This window comes from Pungitius pungitius, unplaced genomic scaffold (genome assembly GCF_949316345.1).
Source record: "Pungitius pungitius unplaced genomic scaffold, fPunPun2.1 scaffold_105, whole genome shotgun sequence".
NCBI classification, from domain to species: domain Eukaryota; kingdom Metazoa; phylum Chordata; class Actinopteri; order Perciformes; family Gasterosteidae; genus Pungitius; species Pungitius pungitius.
Window position 1 is genome coordinate 5,331 of NW_026909883.1, and position 20,651 is coordinate 25,981.

Here is a 20,651-nt window from a genome sequence, read left to right on the forward strand (position 1 = left end):
CTTCAAACTAAAACCGGAAGCGAAGCCAAACCGTGACAAATACAGTAAGATTATATAATTGCAACAATTCTTGTATGTATTCTGTAACAGAGTCAAATGTAGTTCTATGTTAGAGTAGAATAGAGTAAAAAATACTCTGAATAATTAACTCTGAGGCATCTTTACATTTTACTGTGTATCTTTTTTTCTTCAGGAATAAGCTTAAAATAAGATTCATACAACGACAACGTGGGTTCTGGTCTGAAAACATACTCTGTGTTAATTATGAATCGTCTTAAAACACTTTACAGAATGGAATCATTTATATCCAACAGAAAGTATTGTTTCTTTACTCTTAATAACCAAACGTACGATAATAAAATCGGGGCCTGAATGAAGTTCATCGTGAGATAATTAACGCCACGTTTGTCAGATCTCCGGTTGTTGCTTGGAGGAAAATCCAAAGTGACGTTACGTCGTCTGCAGATTAACACGATGGCTGAATCCACGTCTCTGAGCCCTTTGAGATGAAGGATGGAAACAAGCCGCCTCCATCTTTTATTTGAACTACAGCGAAGCGCCACTGATGTGATTCAGGATTCAGGACTTTACGCAGCAGCTGATTGCTGGAAGGAGCTGAAGGCCCGGCTTACGTTGATTTTGTGCATTTCTGGTCTGAATGGATTTATTTTGAGATTGATGACCAGCAAGAAGAAAAATGAGAAATGAGAAATGACAGCAGAGATGAAGACGGCAGAAGATCCGGTGGAAAAAGACAACTAAAAAGCGTTGAGGAAGGAAAACAGAATCATTTTCTACCGAGGTTGCAACGCACATCAAAGCTCGACATGCCTAACCTTCTAGGAGAGAAAGAGAGAGAAGGGGGGGGGGCATCACACCTTTCATCTTGCCACTGTTGCCCCCCCCTGATGCCGGTGGAAAGCTGCCATTACGAGTGCCGTTTGATGCTCTGCTTGTTCACGTTGTGCGTTGTGTGTGCACGTGAGAGAGAGAACGGCGGATTGATGAAGGGGGGGGGGGCACCAACCTAAAGTGTTACATAAGATGTCATTTTTCTACAGTTTTTCTACGCCCCCCCCCCCCCCCCCCCCCCCCCCAACTGAGGGCGGAGAGGGCAGCCGGAATGAGAAGAGTGGGAAACCCTGTTGACTGACTGACTAGGACACGCATTGGAACCATCGAGAGCCTCTAATGACGAGTCAAACCCCCCCCCCCCGATCTGGGTGGACCTTCGTTAGGATGAGAGCAACCGGCGGTGAGACGAGGTGAAACATCTGGGGAAACAACGAGCTCCTGCTCAAGTGCATTTATTTGCCTGAATCTTTAATGAAAACCTCGGGGTAAAACATTTCAAATGTGTATTTATCACCTCTGGACTGTTAACGTTACTCTGAAGATTGGATTCCCAAGGGGACACCTGGGGGGGGGGGGGGCAGACACCTGAGCACGGTGGCCTACGTCTCCTCCGGGAATCGATACCTGTGCTGAATTGATTTGTTTCCTGCTGTGTTTCCGAATCGGGGGACAAAACAAATTCTGATTTTGTGGTTCTGTCGACCTGAAGAAGCCAGACGCCAAAGACAGAAGACGAAAGGATCGATAAAACGTTATTCCTCCCAACAAACCCCCCCCCCCCTCCCCCCCGCAAAAAATGGAGTGTAAACAGAGAATGGCCCCGCCCTCGGCTCACCGTACACCAGCAGGCTGTAGTGGTCGGCGGCGCGCCCGTAGTCGTTCTGGGCCTGGCACAGGTACGTGCCGTTGTGTGATTGGCTGAGACGGGAGATCTGGAAGGTGGGGCCGGAGATCTCCGCCCTCTCGGGCAGGGATTCGTTGATCTTGGACCACTGGATGTTCCTGGGCCTGAAGAGGAGGGACAGAGAGACCGAAAAAGCGCATGTAAAGTACTCGTCTTTTAAGACGTTGTGTGTGTTTTTTTATTCCATGTGAGAATAAACAAAGTCCTCTTCTAGATTTCCAGGTGAAGTAATTGATACACAAATTGGTCATTTTATGGGCAGAGTCCTCCTTATTAAACACATTTAGAGAAACCGGAGGTGCGAAGGGAAATTAAAAATGTGCAAGTGGAAGAAGACGACAAGAGATCGAAAGCGCCGGCGCCGGGGGGGTTGGGGGGGGGGGGATGCTATAAAAAGAAAGGTGAAGAAGGAGCGTGAAGAAGCCCACGGGGAGAAGTTGACATGAGAAGAGAAGTCTTTTTTTTTTTTTTTTAAAGGGCTCGGAGAAGAAACCAATGGCCGCAGAGGGCTGCGTCCGGACCAATTATGAGGAGATGGATGCTCGGAGGGCGGTGCGAAGGGGGCTGAGAGACAGATGAGGGAGAAATAGGGAGTCAAATGTGGAGGAAAGAAGAAAAAAAGAGAAGTTGAGAGTGTGAAAAGAGAGTGTTGCTGGAGGAGAGAGATGAAGGGAAGGAGCAGGCGGACAAAATGAATTGGTCATGAAAGACGAGGAGGCAAAGCAGACAGGAGGTGCGAGGATTACTGAGGCATCGTGTGTGTGTGTGTGTGTGCGTGTGTGTGTGAGTGTGTGTGTCTGGCGGGGGTGTCATGGCTCATGCCACCTCCGCCAGATTACAATCCTGACTCGTCTAGTTTCTAATCCCTCAGGACGTCTAATTAAGCCTCTTTCTTGCTTATTCGCACTCCTTCACTCATCCAGCACACTCTAACAAACCCCCCCCGCTTCTCTCTCTCTCACACACACACACACACACACACACACACACACACACACACACACACACACACACACACACACACACACACACACACACACACACACACACACACACACACACACACACACACACACACACACACACACAAGCCGGCAGTTAGGAAATACAAGACATCATTTCCATCTCTCCTAATGGCAGACAAACAGTGGCTGTTCACTCCATCAACAGGAAGTGGCACATAATTGGTCATTAATGATAAACAGGTAGTTAACAGGGCAAGGGAGCAAGGAATGGGGGGGGGGGGGGGTGACGAGGGGCAAGGAGACGGTCATCTGTGTGTGTGTGTGTGTGTGTCTGCATGCACGGGTATGTGACAGTGAAAGATGGGCCACTTCGGACTCTGACCCTCATCTCACGCTGTATCACACACACACACACACACACACACACACAAAGTTCCCAACAAGCCGTTACAAAGCTGTGGTGGGGTTGGAGCCAACACACTTCTCAGCCAGTCCTCCCTGTGGGATTTCACTTAAGTCATCACACACACACACACACACACACACACACACACACACACACACACACACACACACACACACACACACACACACACAGCTTTACCGGGCAGCTTTAGAGGACTTGATGCCCACAGACAGACGGACCATCTAGGAGGGGGGGCTGGGTGGTGAGGGAGGAGGGGTCTTAAGAGCTTAGGACCCAATACCCTTCTGGAAAGTGCACAAAGGGCTGCGAGCACACCAGAAAACGGCTCTGATTCATGACGGCTCTGATTCAGAGTTTGATGCTGATTGCACGTAGAAACTCTTCCATCACGCGTCCCACACGCGTCCCACTTGTCCAGTGTCGTCTTAAGCCCCTCCTCCCTGGATCTGTCATGTGATAAAGTCAGGAGGTTCCTATCTGTCCATCATGGGACGAATGGCGGGCCTTGGTGATGTAACTTTGCACTGCTGAGAAGCTCAGTTCAGTCTGTGACTGTATGCAAATGCTCACACACTTCCAAGGTAAATTCTACATTGTTTCCCTGTGACAGTTTTGGGATTTAACATTTATTACCTTGATTCAGGCATCATCTATTTTTGTCTCTGTTATTTGAATAAATATAGACTCGTGGCTGAGATGTTATTACCCATGAAGGCTTGGCAAAAAGTTTCGTACACTACACAAAGTGATAAAGGCTGTGAGGAACAGTTGAGTGAGAACGTCCCTGGTGGGACGGACGGGCAGCGCGAGGGTCTATTTAGGAGAACATATCAATCAGGTCTGTTTAAAGCAAAGCTAAAGGAGCTTAGTACAACATTAGCAGCATGAGAAGACCCGCTGAAGGAACTACGGACCCACGGATCCCATTTCAGACCTATCGGACCACTGAGTATTCTTCTTTTATGCAGATCAAAATCAAAGGGCATTCTGGGGGAAAATGGTTCAAACAGCAGTTTGTTGATGTCGTCTATTTAAATGTAACATTTAGTTCTGGGGACGATGCTTTTGTAATTGTTTGCCCTCATCATTTGTTGAGCATCAAAATGTGACAGTATCACATTTCCTAATAATTTCCAAGTAGCTAAAGATGGTTCCTAAAAAAAGCACCCAGAGATCTGGCAGTGATCACGAGGAGGCCAGATTAGCAGCACTCGCTAATTACTTCAAGTTTCCTAACGAAGGCTGGTGGAATTATGCAGGACAGTAATTACACAGAAGGAGGTCGGCTTAGCGTTCATTGCCACAACGCATAATAAAGATAGAAGGGAGGGGGGGAATCTCGGGGGGGGGGGGGGGGGGTCTGCGCTGAGGGCCAATGAAGTGCAGATGTTTTCCTCACACAGTCCTGTGAGAAGTAACCACAGCCTGAATGTGGTTCAGCATCCATTCAGCCATTTCAAACGCAGTGTTTCCTGTGCATCCTTAAGCCGATTTGTTCAGAACTCGCAGCAGCATTTTACGCAGGAAAATGCTTTGTTGAGTCAAACCTTTCATGCTTTCTAATTATTTTGTCAGGAATTCAGAAGAATGAGAGAAAACACACTACCCCCCCAAAAAGCTTTGAAAGCAGAGTTTTCATTTCTTGCATCCGTGATTCAAGCTACAAAAAGGCCTCACGCGTCCTGAGGGAAACACGTGGATCATCACGCTTTGCTTTACACAGAAAAGAGAAAAGCTTGGACATTGTGTGTGTAGAATGATGTTATTCACATTGGAGGACAGCAAAAGGTCAGCGGTTTCCTTTCCTCTCACACAGCAGTGACAGCGCACGGAGGTGTGCGCACGCTGGGCCCATCACAACAACACAAAACACACACACACACTTACAGAGGGTTCCCGGAGACTGAGCAGGTGAGGCTGAGCGAGTCGCCTTCTCGCAGGATGCCGGCGGGAGGAACGATTCTGACTGTTGGTGCAACTGCGGGGAGAAAGGAGGAGATAAACAGCGCATAGAGGAGTGTGCACGTGAGAGATAACACAAGAAAAGGCACAACGCACAACAACAAAAGGGATCAAAACGCAGGGCCACAATCAGAGAGGGGAACGGCGCACAAGTCGGGGCCGAGGGAGAGACAGAGAGGCAACAGAAAGGGGGGGGGGGACAAGGGGGGAGGGAGAAAGTGTCAAGAGGAAGGGGCTTTAGCATCTGTTTCCAAGGCAACCGGCCGACAATCCAACAGCTGAGACACCTGTTATCGCCAGCCGGATGGTCGTTATTAGCTGCGTGCGGTCTATCAAACGTCAGCGGGGGGGGGGGGGGGGGGCTACCTGTGCAAAGGACCAGGGGTAAATATTTACAGACGCCTGAGGGATGTGTGACACCGATATGGCTCCAATGTCACTTTGTACTGGGGTGGAAGCTACAATAAGGAGATGGTTAAAGAGGAGATGGTTAAATTGATTGATTGTCAACAGCGGCGGAGAAATTTATTAATTTATATACTTTAACAGGATCGACTTCAACTGATCAACAGCATTGATGCAGAAAATCTAAATTGTCTCAATTGACTTTGTTTTCTTAACTTCAACAATAACGAGTGTCGTCATTAAATATGACTCATGACTGAGGGGAAAGAAAGTTTTCAGATGGGACTAAACTCAAGTTATATTCTGTAATTAAACTTAACACATTGGGAAAGAAGCAAACACCATGGATTAACATCACATATTCATTTATCCAATGATTAATTCCATCAGACTTTTTCAAGGATATGGATTAGAACTGTCCGACATTTTTAAAATTAAGCCCTCTTAATTGTCTCCAGATTGTGGAAATATTGTAAAATCATAAAATAAAAACACGTTTCTCTCTGAATTTGATGCCCTGAGCGACTATGCATTAGACATAAGCCAATTACAACATTAAATCTCTTATTTTTCTCACTGTTTTTACCTGCCTCAAATGGAGATTTCACAGCACAGCTATTTGTTAAAAGAAAGCATCAACCGATCCCACAACAGTCCGGGGATGATAATAATAATACAAATAATAATAAGGTGTAAATGTGACCCAGGTCTGCTAAGCTGATGCTTGTTAGCCGGACCCTCTCGTGTCCGCAGGCTGGACCCCGCGGGCCTCCTGCAGGGTCCAGGTTTTAATGAGAGCAGCTTCCACACGTCCTGATGTGAATGAGCTCCATTATAAAACCAACAGTTTGAAAAACAAGGCCGCGACCCTGGAAAAAAAAACACTTTTTCGTAGGTAGCGGTGAATGTCGCGTTGCTTCGTTTCCCGCGATGGACGCAACGTGCCCCGGAGTGAAGACACGCCCCCTGAAGGAGACTCACAGTTCACATCCAGGCGGTAGTGGCGGATCTTCCTCTGGCCGGCGAGCGCCGGGTGCAGAGCCTCGCAGCTCAGCGCCGCCCCGTTGTCCTTCCTCTCCACCGGGATCCGGATGGTGCTGGACACGCTGAACGTCTTCATGTTGTCCTGCTGAGACACCACACCTGGACACAGAAAGACGGGGGGGGGGGTGAGAAACAAGCGACCCTCGTCCCTGCTGAGACATCACACCCGTGAGATGGATGTGGATAGGAGGAGGGGGCAGACTGAAGAGGAGACTGAAGGAGCTGCTCCAGCTGGTACCTGTAGAGGAGCACGACGCAGCGCCGGAAACCAGTCAAATAAAAAGCAATTTCCATCTTGGTTTCACGGCGATTATCGACAGCGCGGCGGTTCGTTTGCAGGCGAATCGACGCAATCGTTTCTGCCCGAGCTCCAGTGAGGGAGGTGGGGGGGACATAAAAAGGGAAGATATGCATAACCAAATAGAGATTTTAACTCTAGCCACAGCGAGAGAGGGGCGTCAAAGGACCGGGGGGGGGGGGCATAGACAGAGAGAGAGACAAACAGGAATGATTGACAGGGGAGGGACATGAAGTACAGACATGAGAGAGGACGATGAGAGTGTCACGCCAGATGCAGCGTGTAAAAGATTTGAGAATAAAGGAGGGAGGGGGGCGGGGGGGGGGGGGGGGGGTGAAGTGGTATTTGTGCTCTTTGAGGCCAAACTGTTGGCATAATATTACTTCTATCGCGCTCAGTTTTCAGTTATCACCAGCGAGTGAACGAATCGAAGCGTGGGAGAGGGCGGCGGTGCAGGGGAGCAGGGACAGGAAGGGGGGGGGGGTCGGGGGGTGTCTTAATTAAAGAGTGCTTTTCCCATATCTGTTGGGATCTGTCTCTAACCTTCAGTGTCACAGTTCATTTAACTCGGGGGGGGGGCAGGAGAGGGCGGGTGTGGAGGGAGGTGAAATGGGATGAAATGAGGGAGACAGGAGGAAACAGGGCAGGGGGGGGGACGTCCAGGGGACGGGAGGCGAGAGGTGTGAGAAGGGAGGAGCTAAGAGGAGAGGGAGGAAATGAGAAGGGAGCCCCGCGTCTCCTCGAATATTAGAGGCCTCTGCGAGCGATAACGCAGGCGGAGGAGCGCCGTGTCTCTGCCGGAGGGAACAAACTAAAGGGAGATTAGATGGAGTGAAAGGGACGGAGCAGCGGAGGAGGACAGAGGGCAGAACGAGGCTGACAGCCGCGTGCTGACGGAGGACAAAAAAAGGGACCAGAAATAGAAAGTAAAAGAGACAACAGCGAAACGCGGCTCAGTGGAAGCAGCTGACGTGGTGTCATCCCCGTTTCATCCGCTCTCCGGTAGTCATCTCAGTGAAGGGAAGAATAATGCAACCCATTTGGCAGCAATTTGTACTTTTTCTTTCTTTCACGAAATTGTCTGCATTTATTAACGATCTGAGACAAATTGAATAAGAAAAAAAGAATAGCCGTGAGCCTGAGATGCTTTACTTGAATTAGTCTCCAAGGTTTTTCTTGTTTGTGCAAAGTCAACAGTGCAAGGTTTTTAAAGAATCCTAATAAAAGTTATTATGCATAAATGCCCATTTTACGGCAGATTGCAAAAAAGGGATTTCTGTGAGGTTAAACAGCGAGGGAAAGATTGGTCTCAGATGTATTATTTAGTGAAGTACCACTTCAGAGTGGAGTTATAAAGGAGGACAGACTGATGGATGGCTCGTATGCTATCAGAAGAACAGGCGGGAGGACAGTTGGACGATGAGTCAAAGTGTCCCTCTCTGTGCATTATCTGCTGGGCTGAAATGTGCAAATTAATAACATTTGAAATAGAGTTTTCAAGGGCGACCATCGGGAGGAGGATGCACACGCAGAGAGGGGGGGGGGGGGGGGGGGGGTTTCACACGTGGACGCATTGCGCGTAGATCAACACACGTATGTGAACGTTTGACTCCTCCTCAAACGGGTCAAGTCCCAAAAAGAGACTAGATCGTCCCCTATAAATACTGCAGAGGACGCTCGATCAAAGCGTGGAAAACGAGGGTGGAGGAAAGACTCCTGGATTCACTCCATCCATCTTAAGCTGCTCCCCATCAACTCATCCGCCGCTACCTCTATTCATCCATCAATCGCCCTTCCATTCATCCTCCTTTTATTAGACACTCAATTTGGGATCATTTATTCTCCCATTTGGCTCCACCTGTCCCATTCTCCACCCTTTAGTCCATCCATCTCCTCCTAATCGTCTACCCCTCCCTCAGCGCGTCCTACCTGGGAGCTCGCGGCCGTTCCGGACCCAGCGCAGGGTGGCGGCCGGCTTGCTGCGCGGCGACACGCAGGCGAGCGTCACCTCGCCGCCCTCCACGGCCTCCTGCTTCACCTCCACCGTGGGCGTCTCCGGCGGCACCGAGACGGAGAGCGTCGCCACCTGGTGGTGCGTGGCGTCCGTGTAGAGCTGGCAGAAGTAGCCGCCCTCGTCCGACACGCTGACGTTGGTCAACTCGATGCGCACCAGCCGCGGCGAGAAGAGAACCATCTGGAAACGGTCGTCCTTCAGGGCTGGTGGGGGGGCAGAGATAATGGTACATGTACTTATTTGTACAATGTATTTATACATGTTACTGTGAAAAAATGACATGCTACATAATTTAATATAACAGTAATGAACCATTCCTTAGCCTATATAGCTTTCACAGTATTAGCATATTCAGCTAATTTGAGGCGTCACTCCTGGAGACTATTAAATACTAAATGGTGACGTCATCACAAACACTTTCTGCTCTGGAATTGACAGAGCTGCTAAATCTGAAGCATAGTGTGATCTAAGTTGAGAGTTTGCATGCGGGCCTCGATGGAACAGCTCCAGGCTGGACATTAGTACCACACAACAGATGTCTTGGTTCTGGTTCCCAGCTCTGGGGGGGGGGGGGGGAGCATTGTGCGTTTTCCACAGCACGGATTGGACCATCTCAAACCAAAACATATTCTTTCATTCTCTTTGAATAACTGCTGCCTTAATTCCCCTTTAAGCCCATTTTATTGTTGATCTTGTTGGTCCCAATCATTATTAACCTGGTGCCTCTTTGAAAAAGGACTGAGTCGTGGTGCAGTGAGGAGTTGGACACCACCCTCTGAAGGGGTGTAGATCAATGCTGAGAGGACCGCCTGGACCTCGGCTGATAGCGGCTCGATGCGCATAGATTCTCCTCCGAGTCTCGCTCCGCATCCACTTGACTGTGAAACCTCTCCGTCAATCGCCCCCCCCCCCCCGATCCATCCCGTCCCTCGCGCCGCCCTTTTGTGTTGGCTTTGGCTCTCGAGGGACCGCCGCGTACATCGCTCAGACGACGCCTCGGTGTCGATGTCGTCTTTTTGTGGCCGCGGAGGAGGAACAAAGGAGGAGGAAACTGTCTCAAATTAGCTGCAGGCAGGCGGGAGATAACTCGTGTGGACAGAGACAGCAATCCACTGGGGGGGGGGGGGCACGCCATGCTAATCTCTCCACCGTAAAGGGTCCCCTCCACCGTATGGCAGCCAGAGCATTGTCCCCAAAGGTAACCCTCCCCCCCCCCCCCCTCCACTTGCATTAAATAGCATCTAAATGTCAGACTTCAGTTTAAGTCCAAGTTCACCTTTCATTGTCTCGTCTGCACGCCGAGGGGGCTCGGAAAGAGAGAACGAGAGATATGGACCCCTGTCCTCAGGGGCCACGTGGCTGGATGCTTGGTCCCCCCCCCTCCCTTGGGCCTGATTCACAACGCCCCCCCCCCTCACCGAAGGGCAGGAAGCGGAGGAGCCCTGCAGCGAGTGATGGAGTGAACGTGGAGGCGGAGTGAGACGTAAAGAGGCCTCTCCGGGGGCCACGCTGGTCACAGGAAGCCGTCTCTCCTCAACGCCTCGCCCCTCCTTTGGATCACCCTCCCTCGCCCCCCCCCCCTCTGATGGGTCCATGCGTACAGGGCGGCTCTATTTAAATACTTAATCAAACTTAGAAGCGGTGCCGCCTCAATGGAATTGGAGGGAAAGTTGAAGGTTTTCCAACAGCAGCGACCTCAGCTTCCCAATCAGGGCCCCTTTGAGATGGAGGTGAGGAACTGAGGCGTTTGACTGTGAAAGCGTCTCTTCAGTCAATCAACGTGAGCGCAAGGGATCGAAATGTGTTAAATCATCAACATGTATAAAAATATCCCATTTAACTAAATATATACGTCTATATATAGAATGGAGTTCAACGTGTCCAAACTATTGACTGGTACTGTTTATATTTAGTTTATTTAGAGATCTTTGCCTTTTTTTGGGGGGGGGGGTTTAAATACCAGTTCTTCATATGAGAAACCCCTTCAGGGGCCCATAGTGATTCTGTCATAGATTGATGTATTTTATAATGTCATCATGAATATATGGAGGGGTTTCCGAAGTAGTAAGTGTATTGTCTCATATCTCAATATCTTATACTTTCTTAAAAGGGCCAACTATACATTACTTGTATTTTGTGAAGTGGAAAACAACTAAACGTTTCTGAATCACAATTCGGCTAATTACTATGGTAAATAGTTACTATGGTAAATTAGCCTGCGTAAAACCAGCAGATTGAGATTAAAATAATGTGTTAATTTTATGTATTGATTTTTTTTGGAGGGTATTAAATAAGCTAATTAAGATCTCAGCTCCATTTAGCTGGAGAAGCCTGATTGAAGTGTGAAGCCCAGCAATCACACACTCTCACACTGTGAATCACGCTGAATACACAAAGGCAGAACCGTGGCTCTGCAGCGGCGTGTCACAGACGAGTGGGCCGGACGTCCAGTGACCTGAGAGGGTCACATCTGGGTGGGTGCGTGTAAAAGTACACTGTCGCAAAGAGCCCCTCTGGCGATGAGCGAGCAGGTGCTCCGTCAGGAGGATTCGGTTCAACCGATTGAGCCGTCCGGGCTAATTACTATGGTAATAGAGTAGTGCTGTGCCGGATCAATTCAACCTCGTTTTTTGGGGGGGAAATCATTTGGCGAAAAGCTGCTGTGCGAAAGAACATCGATGCCAGGATTGGACGTGTGAGCTGCATGTGTGTGCAGTGCAGCAGCTGATTACCTGTGATTGGCAGCCGACTCGTTAGTTGATTGGTCAGCGTTTGATGCATATTGCTCCGAACCCCGTTTCCTTCTCTTTAAACATGGTTAGAGGTGAATAGAGTTCTGTGAGGCTCTGAGCTTGAAGCACCGTTTGTGTCTTCATTATAATATTGTTTGCCACAGAGTGACTTTAAAAAACATGTGATTGCCAAGGTCACGCTTTAATTAGGAGCTGCAACAAGTTCTGATCTCATCACTGGGGTTAAAATTGGATTATGGAGAGAGCTTTGAGCCGTGCTTTTAAAAGGGCTCAGGCCGTCACACTGTCGCGAGGTGAACCATCATCTAAATTAACTCTGGGGTTATCTGACTTTTTAATGTGGATTCGCTTCAAAGCGAGGACGTTTGCAATAAGAAAAATGTAAAGTGCAAGTGTTGGTGAGTCATTGCTAATGTGTTTAAAAGCCTGGCTTCAAAACGGAGCCCAGGAACGCAGATGGATTAGGTGCAGCCTGCAGGGACCAGTGTGCGCACACACCTCGCGTGCCGTTGAAGAAGAGGGTCTGGCGGCGGGGGTTCTGGATCACCACGATCGACCCGTCGTAGTTCTGCAGGCGGCAGGAGATCTCGGCTGTGCCTCCCTCCAGGACGGTCACGTTCTCCGCCTGAACCGCCTGGCAACGAGCTGGGGCAGACAAAAGATGGACGTTAACACAGTGATCGAGAGAGTGGGCGACGGAGAGGTAGCGGGGGGGGGGGGGGGGGGGGAGTAGAGGAGATGGACAAAAAGGAGGAACAGATGTGGCGAAGAAGATGTTCATTAGCGCCGCACTTGAGATAGAACCTTTCAAAACAAGGTACTTGAAGCATCCTTCATTTTCCCACTATTCATCATATGGACACAACAAGGGAGCGACTGAGAGGGGGGGGGGGAAGGGAGGAGGAGATGGAGTGATGGAGATAAAGAGAAGGAGAACAAGGGAAAAGACTCTGAAGGACTCAACAAGTGAAAGTGGGTCCTTAACACAATTATTACAGGACTTTTTGTTATGATAATCACGAGGATTCTAATCGCTGCTTTTCCCCTTTTCGCATGCACAGAAAGGCCCGTTGCCTTTGGCCAGTCGAGTATGAATCAACACACTCATTTGAATACATAACGCCTTATTAAGGCTCTGAGTCGCTATACCTCGACACACCCCCCCCCCCCCCCCACCCGTGCAAACACAGCTACCCCGCGCACACCTAGATGTCACCTGTGTGTACATTAACGATACAAACCTTGCTGCATTGAGCTGAGATTGCAGCAGTGGCGAACGTGCCCCCCCCGGACCCCCGACGGCACTCTATTATTCCAACGTAATGGTTCCTGTGACAGGTATTTGGAAAGCGAATGAATACGCTCATTCACACACGCGTGTGCACGTGTGACAGAAGCTCGTCACCTCTCAAACGAACCCGTTTGGCCCCTAAACCCCCAAATGTTGTCACTCCGGGGGGCAGAGGAACAGCCGCCGGGAGCCAGAGAGTCAGTGATGAGTGGCTTCATTACGCGCTGATTGGCTCACCCTCGTTGTTGTGGGGGGTTTTTTTGAGGGGGGGGTCAGACCGGAGCACAGTGAACACCGAGCTACTTCGGGGTCGTGGACTCATTGCGCCATGAGCCACAGAAGCTCCGTCCGGCAGCGGAATGCGGCTCGTCCTCCAAAGGGGGGGGGGCTCCTCAGACTAGTGTTCGGAAACAATTTGCATCGCCATTTGCATTCCCTCACGCCACCTGGGGGAGAGGCTCGGCTGCGGGGAATTCTGAGAAGAGGAGGGGCGGGAATAAGAAGGCGGCGTCTCGTGCGCTCGCTGAAGCACCTTCTGGACGGCAGGAGACAAACAGACGGTGGCAGACGGAGCAGGAGTCGCTGACATGACTTCTCCTCCCCCCCCCCCCCCCCGCTAAAAAGAGGACGTGTGTATCTGCAACGGAGGGAGTCGTGAGCTCCGGCGCGTGCATGCACACATGCGCGCACACATGCACAAGCAGGTGTGCACGTGTGCGCGCTGGCATATTGCAATTAGGCGGCTTTGACATCATCTGATCCCGCCAACTTCATCTAAATTTAATTCTCCCCTCGATTTTAATCTCTTTTAATGAAATACTCAGAGCCTACATATTCATCACATGAGGGGTAAGGCAGAGACACGCTGGATATTGAACTGCAGACGGAGAAAACCCAAGAGGGGATGAAGACAAAAGGGACCCTGATACTCTACGGAACAGAGAAAGAAAATCTTGACAATTACCACTAATTGTACTCATTATTGCCCCCATTCTCTGCATCAATATTGTGATTCATATCGGGGGGCCATCAGGGCCCGCCACCGCCATCCCAATTATTTTTCTAATGGCTGTTATTAATCATCCCCATGGCAACCGGGCACGGCCTCCATTGTCTTGAAGCAGTGCGAATTTGCGATGGCCCCGCTGCGCACGCCAACCAAGGCAGAGCAGGGATGGGCGACCCGTCCAGAACCAACAGCCCCGAGCATTGGTCATTGGGAGGAGGAGGCCCCCCCGGGTGAAAGGCTCTCGCCGTCCGTTCCTCCCTCCCACTGGCAGCTGGGAGCCCTTCAGAGGGAAATCAGCCGCGGCGCCGCCGATGAGAGCGAAGAAGAGCGGCAGAGAAAGAGGAGCAAGGACGCCGTTGCGTGGATGGCATCCGGCGTCTCCTGCTGAGAGTCGCCTCCCACGAACACCTGCCGGCTGCCGGGTGCTCAGTCGGGGGGGGGGGCACTAACCAGGGGGAGTCGGTTAGGAAGTGGTGGTTTGGGAATAATAATGCAGCTGGCGGGGGCTGGACGGAACGATGGCGCGTATTAGCAGCCGGGTACGGCTCCGGGTTTCATAGGCCGCCGCTGGCGTTGATGGTTCTGATCGACAACATAAGTGTAGCACAGAGAGGGAATGAGCAACGGGGGGGGGGTCAACCTCTGTGACAGAGGTATTAATCTGGCCCCCCATAGTAGAATAATAAGGGTCGGATTCTAGTGAGAGAATTCTGTGAGGAGTCGATGTCGTGCTGGATCACTGCCACGATCCACGGGTAAAATCACTTCTCTCTCCAACCAAGCGGGGGCAGTGTTTCTCAGTCCATGTGCCCAGTAGCCCCTCTGTCACTGGGGGGTGGGGGGGGGGGGGAGAAGGAGCCTTTATTTTATTACAGTAATATGGATCCACGAGGCCATCATTTCTAAACCCGCAAACAAACAAACACACAATAGGCAAATTCATAAGACGAAGCCGAAGCCTTTCAGCCCCCCCCCCCCCCCCCCCCCTCTACCCCCCCCGCCCATTTGGGAGGCAGCCAGGTGGACCGCTGGCTCACCCTTGGTCACAGTAAATTCTAGAAAGTGCCTCGCTGGTGCAGGGTTAGCCGGCTGAATTACCGCCTTGCTGCGTTCTCCCCCCCCCTCAGATTCACTCTCCCCCCCCCCTCTCTCTCTCCACATCTCGGAGAGGAGAGATAGTCACGTAAGACATGAGCCACAAAACAGTGGTGCAGGCCCCCCGACCCTCTTCATTATCTCTCATTATCCTCCGGGTGGAAGCGGGCCGCCATCTTTTCAAGCCGCACGCCGGCCTCCCGTCGGGGGGGGGGTCGATGCAGGAACGAAACAGAGCTCGACCCTGCATGATATTACTGTTTTAATTAAAACAATAACAGCAGCTCATAGTTTCCAGTCCTGTGGGGGGGTCGTCCGTTGGCAACCTCTCCATCTCCTCCCATCTGGATGTACATTTTTCGCAGTAATCCCCCCCTGAGTCGACGAGGCGAGCCGATTCCACAGGATGCAAATAGGGTCTGCAATGTTTACGTGTGTGTGTGTGTGTGTGTGTGTGCACTCGCTCCAGGTTAATCGCAGAGCTTCGCGGCGTACTGACTATAAAACAGCTGACTTTGAGCTTCTCCTCCTGCGTACCTCCGTCTGCAGATCCACAACTCTCCTCCACCCCCCCATTTCTCTTACCAAGTCTGAAAAGATCACCCCATCTATCCCGGGAAGCCAGAACTCTGCCAATCAAATCTGCTGCAAAGAAGAAAGAAAGAAAAAACCTCCCTCTATAAATAATATATCATCCTTTACGAGCCTCATATTTCTCCTTACCTTCCATCCCTTTCCCTTGTCTCCTTTCCTCCTTTATTTTGAGTGAACCCCCCCTTATCCCGGTTCCACTTTGTTAACATCTAATAATTCTCTCCTCCCGCTGCCTTCATGTCTAATTTCTTTCTCACCATCTTCCTATTTTTCCTTTTATTTAAACCCACAGTGCCTCGGTCCCTCCCCTCCCCACCTTCTGCCTGATCTAATCCTCCATTCATCTTCCCTTCATCAGTCCCCTTTCCTTTCTTCCTGTCATCTTCCCCCTTATCTATTATTGCATCTCCCTCATCAGCGCTGTCCTGAGGATCCTCCGTCTCCCTCCTGGAGAATCAGCTGCCGTCTCACTCCTGTCCCTCCATCCTTCCCTTCCTTCACCTCTTCCTCGTCTTCACCTCGTTTCCTTCCAAGCTGCGACTGGCTTTCATTCCCCTTGAAACCCTCCCTGTTTCTGGGACTCGGTGCCTCCTTGCTGGTCCTATCTCCGCTCTCTCTCCCTGGCTAAATGGGATTTGTTCTGCAGCTCAAGTCTGCAGCATAATCGCTCGTTTTTTTTTTTTTTTATAGCGTGTCAGGAGAGCCGAAGCGAGGGAGCAAAGGAAAGACAAAAAAAAAGAAAAGTGAGAGGAGGGAATGGGACAAGAGAACCAAACAAATGGTTGGAGCCGCTGACTGAGTATCTCGCGTATCCCCACTTTTGCTTCTTTTAATTGCCAATTGTTTAGCTCGGCCCTCTCTCCACTTTCCACTCCTCTTTGTTTCTCCCTCGTTAATCTCTCTCTTTTTGGCAGGATCTTCCGACCCTCTCTCCATCGCCCGACTGTGTACCCTGAGCTCTGCACTGCTCACCAGCCGAATCAGCATGACACGGCCCCCATTCACCCCCACCTCCTCATCAGCAACGTTTCACCTTCGCATGTTCATTTATTTCACATCCCGTTGTAAACACCCCTCCGTCCTCCTTTCCCTCCACACCACACTGTCCCCCCCCCCCCCCCCCCCCCCCCCGGCGTCTCTCGTTTGACCTTTGCATCTTTAGGCCGTCGCCCTTTGCCTCGTCTCTCTCTCTCACCCCCTCCCCCCCCCCTCTCCCCTCGTCCTGCTGCTGATCTCATATCAGAATAGATGAACTGAATGGAGACTTAGAGGGGGATGTACGAGGTTGTTGGGCAATGCGTGGTGGGGGGAGAGCTTCCTGGACCAGGTGCACGGTGATGATGATGATGATGACCAGAGGTATTAATAGCTGCCACCGATCCCTCTCCGCCTCGAGTACTGCGTCTTTCAACACTGCTGCTTCAATGAGTCTGTTGACTCTTGGATAAAAACCTGGACCTGGTGCAGCTCTTTCTGAGGCCTCTTGTTCCTCATCTTCATCCCCCTCCATCTCCTTCTCTTCTCTTCATTGCCCACACAACAGGCTGTGTTGTTCTCTGTCTCGCTATTTCTCCATTTCAGCCTCGGCTGCCCCCATTTCAGTGTCTATGGGGTCAGGTCCTCCTCTGTTCGTCTCTCCTTCAATATGTATTGGTCTCTTTCACTGCAAACCTCCCCATTCTCTTTCTATTTGACGCTCTGTATCTGTCCCACTCTGGGGATCAACTTTCTTTTTTAACGTTCTTCAGAGGAGCGCTGGGAAAGCTCTCTCTCTCTCTCTCTCTCTCTCTCTCTCTCTCTCTCTCTCTCTCTCTCTCTCTCTCTCTCTCTCTCTCTCTCTCTCTCTCTCTCTCTCTCTCTCTCTCTCTCACTCGGCCTGGTTTCTCTTTCCCCGATCTTATCACCTCCTGGGCATATGTTGCTCTCTTCCTCCTCTCATTCACTCCACACATTTCTTAATTAGCAATTCAAACTCAATTACCGTCATTTTGAACAATCCATCTTGTTTTTTCCGTGATTCAATCACAAGCCATTCTTCCTGTGGCCATGTGCAACGCTGCATCTCATTCCGTAAACAATTAACACAAAGTACAAAATAAAGATGTAGCTACATCCTGGCTGTGACATGAACAAAATCCAATCCTCTAAAATCCAGACTGCACACATGTCATTAAAAGTGTGTGTGTGTGTGTGTGTGTGCGTGTGTGTGTGTGTGTGTGTGTGTGTGTGTGTGGGTGCTAAAGCGTGCGTTGACTTACGAGTGCTGCAGAGCAGGACCAGGACCAAGCTGCGTAGCGCCAGAGAAAAAGGGACAGGGGGGAGGACAGAGCCCCGGACCTCCCTCATTGTGCCCCGGGGGGGGGGCTGTGTGTGCAGGTCCGAAGGTGTGTGGATGTGCACGTTTGATGGACGCCTCCTCTGCGACCTTAAAGACTCTTGTGTCCTCTTATGTTCTCCGCCGCATCACAAGGCAGCGAGCGGCTGCAGCGTGACATACAGGTGGATTGCAGGCGTCTCCAAAAGGTCTCGCATGCAACAACACAGACACTTGGTCAGAGCTCAGGGCTACGAACAGACTACATCAGCCGAGATCAGTTCACAACCACACAAAGTTCCACTTTAGCTCCCCGTGCTCCTCAGAAAGGACTCACAAGGTGCCGAGGTCTCGCTACTACAAAGCAGCGCAGGAGCTCAGGCCCATCTGAGCAAACACTGCTGGGCTTTGCTCTGCTTTCTGCTACTGCGAGCCGCCGGGGACCAAATACTCAGATCAATGAACCGCAAAGCCAATACCAAGACGCTGCCAAAGCAGACCTGCCAGAAAAAAAGAAAAGATTATTTAGTAAAGCTATCCGATACACCAAATAAGAGCCAGCTCAATGAGCTCATCGGCAAGTGTGTCCTGCAGAGTCCAATCGGGAGCTGAGTTAGCTGTGAGAGGCGACATCAACACCAACCACCACGACGCACGGCTCGCCTCAGGTCAAACCGCACGCCGCTTTGGGAAACCGAGCACGTCAATAACACTACACTTCAGTCAGGGGTCGAATGCTGACTGTGGAACCACAGCTGCCAACGTTGTTGTGACCGTGAGGACAGAGAATTCCAGAGCAACGATGTTCAATCAAGCCGGCTTTTTTTTTTTCACCGGACTGAAAGAATTCAATGTTCCTCTGAGCCTCTGGAGAGACGGAGCCTCTTACTACGACTCATCTGGAGATAGCGGAGGTTAAATAAAAGCCATCGGGCTGGAGTGCCGCTCTGTGCTTCAGGCTGGAAGCGCTCGCCCTGCGTAGAATAACTCGAGCAAAGTGCAGTCGGACACGTCAGTTCCAGAGATATTTTTTTTTCAGTTCGATACTTCACCCCGGAGGCCTGCACATTGCTCACGCCGCGTATCCTCCCATTACTCGCTCGGATGCTGCAACTCTTTTGCTCATGCAAAGACTGTGAATGGACAGGGACTTTTTGACATGCTCCCTTTGGACACTAATCACATGCTATCAGACGGCGCTAATCGTGCAGCATCGACCTGCCTCGCTCCTCCTTTCCGCCCCACTGGGTGCACTCGCCCGTAGACGCTGATCCGAAAGTGTGCTCCGTTTAAGAGCCGGGCCGAGTTCTCTGCGGATTCACGGAACAAAGGGCATCGCCCCCCTCTCCCCCCCCCCTCCTCCGTGCCACTGGAACACAACGAGCTCTAACGGCGAAGCCCAAAGCGGATCATTGCCGACTTCACCGCTCCACTGGCCTGAGAAAAGGCCTCTGAGTTAGAGGCGTGGCAGCGAGCCGGGTGCGGCAGGTCCGGCAGGTCCGGCAGGTCCGGCAGGTCCGGCAGGTCCGGCAGGTGTGGCGGCAGACGGACTGCAGGACAGTGTGTGCTCTATTCACTTCTCCTCCTCCTTCCTTCAGTCATGCAGTCGATCCCTGCTCAGCTCCTTCAGGTGTTTGCTCCTTTTCGCTTCACTTCGTTCCCGTTGATCTACGCAATTTGTTGTAATCCCAACGTGGTGTCGTTGTTGATCGCACCCATCTGCCCGTGGATCTGTTTTCTGTGTTCCACTTATTTATATAACCCGGGCTACCCTCCCCTTGCTTACAATGTGTGTGTGTGTGTGGGATCAGTGTCTGCATATTTCGCGCCCCACTTTGTGGAGGTTAGAGATGAGTGTGTGTGCGGACGGAGGCAGTGACAACGACCCCCTTTCAGGACAACAAACAGTGGGGGTGTGTGCGTCTGAATGTGCTCGTCTGTCCAGTGTTGACTGAAGCAGAGTGTACATTTGGCTGCCTGTTTGGCCCTTTCAATATCCTCCACCCATTCATTTATCCCTGCAGGCACACATAGTGCCTCATCATAGTGGCGCTTTATGTCTTTATTGCTGCTGGGATGCACACGGCTGTACATGTTTATGCACGCCATTTGTAATGCAAAGTGTCTGTGGATGTGGAGAGAGACGACTCTCTTGATTTATGTCCGCGTGAACCGGGTCCCAATAAAAGGTATCACCTCCATATATTTACACTGATGAAACAGAAGTCGGCGCTAACCGCTTGTCAAACTCGTCAGTATATTTTGCAGCGACAGATCCTGCAGAATGTGATTCCTTTGTTCCTGCTCATTGCCACGTTCTAACATCACTGCTATTGGCAATAAAACTGGCGATAGGGAGCCAATGGTGGTGGCTAACTACAGCAGACTGTGTGTCTTTGACTTTCATTGTCCTGTAAAATGTGAAAGGCAACACAGTCTTGCTATTAGAATAGCTACTTGTTCTTAATCAACTGATTATAAACTTTCAGCTCTAATCTTCCGCGCGCCGTGTTTACAAACCCCTCCGTGCATTCGAAGTGAGACGTTCCCCATTATCAAGTCAAATAAAGTCAAATCTATTCATCAACAGCTTTTAACAAAATAGGGTCGTCACACAGTCCTTTATTGAGCAACAAAGGACATAATAACAGAAAAAAAGAGGAACTCATCACAAACATTGCACTACGGGCTGTGGTGTGTGTGTGTGTGTGTGGGGGGGTG

At 50.6% G+C, this 20,651-nt stretch overlaps 1 protein-coding gene across 1 annotated transcript; it reads right to left on the reverse strand.

Annotated features, from left to right (window-relative positions):
• Positions 1-1,118: 1,118 nt before the first annotated feature.
• On the reverse strand, positions 1,119-20,322 carry cadm4 (cell adhesion molecule 4). Its single transcript, XM_062560538.1, has 6 exons — positions 17,875-20,322; positions 12,126-12,272; positions 8,790-9,077; positions 6,500-6,661; positions 5,039-5,129; positions 1,119-1,863 (listed from the first exon to the last, which is right to left on the reverse strand). Exons 1-6 carry the CDS (start codon positions 17,960-17,962, stop codon positions 1,608-1,610), a joined length of 1,032 nt encoding a protein of 343 aa, XP_062416522.1. The 5' UTR covers positions 17,963-20,322; the 3' UTR covers positions 1,119-1,607.
• Between the last annotated feature and the right edge of the window lie 329 nt (positions 20,323-20,651).

Bases quoted from the DNA above. Each gene is read 5' to 3' on its own strand.
- cadm4 (XM_062560538.1), bottom strand. From the start codon at position 17,962: ATGAGGGAGGTCCGGGGCTCTGTCCTCCCCCCTGTCCCTTTTTCTCTG. The intron at 5,130-6,499 runs GTGAGTCTCCTT...TTCTCCCCGCAG, and splicing joins CTACCGCCTGGATGTGAACT to TTGCACCAACAGTCAGAATC. The intron at 1,864-5,038 runs GTAAGTGTGTGT...CCTCCTCTTCAG, and splicing joins TCAGTCTCCGGGAACCCTCT to GCCCAGGAACATCCAGTGGT.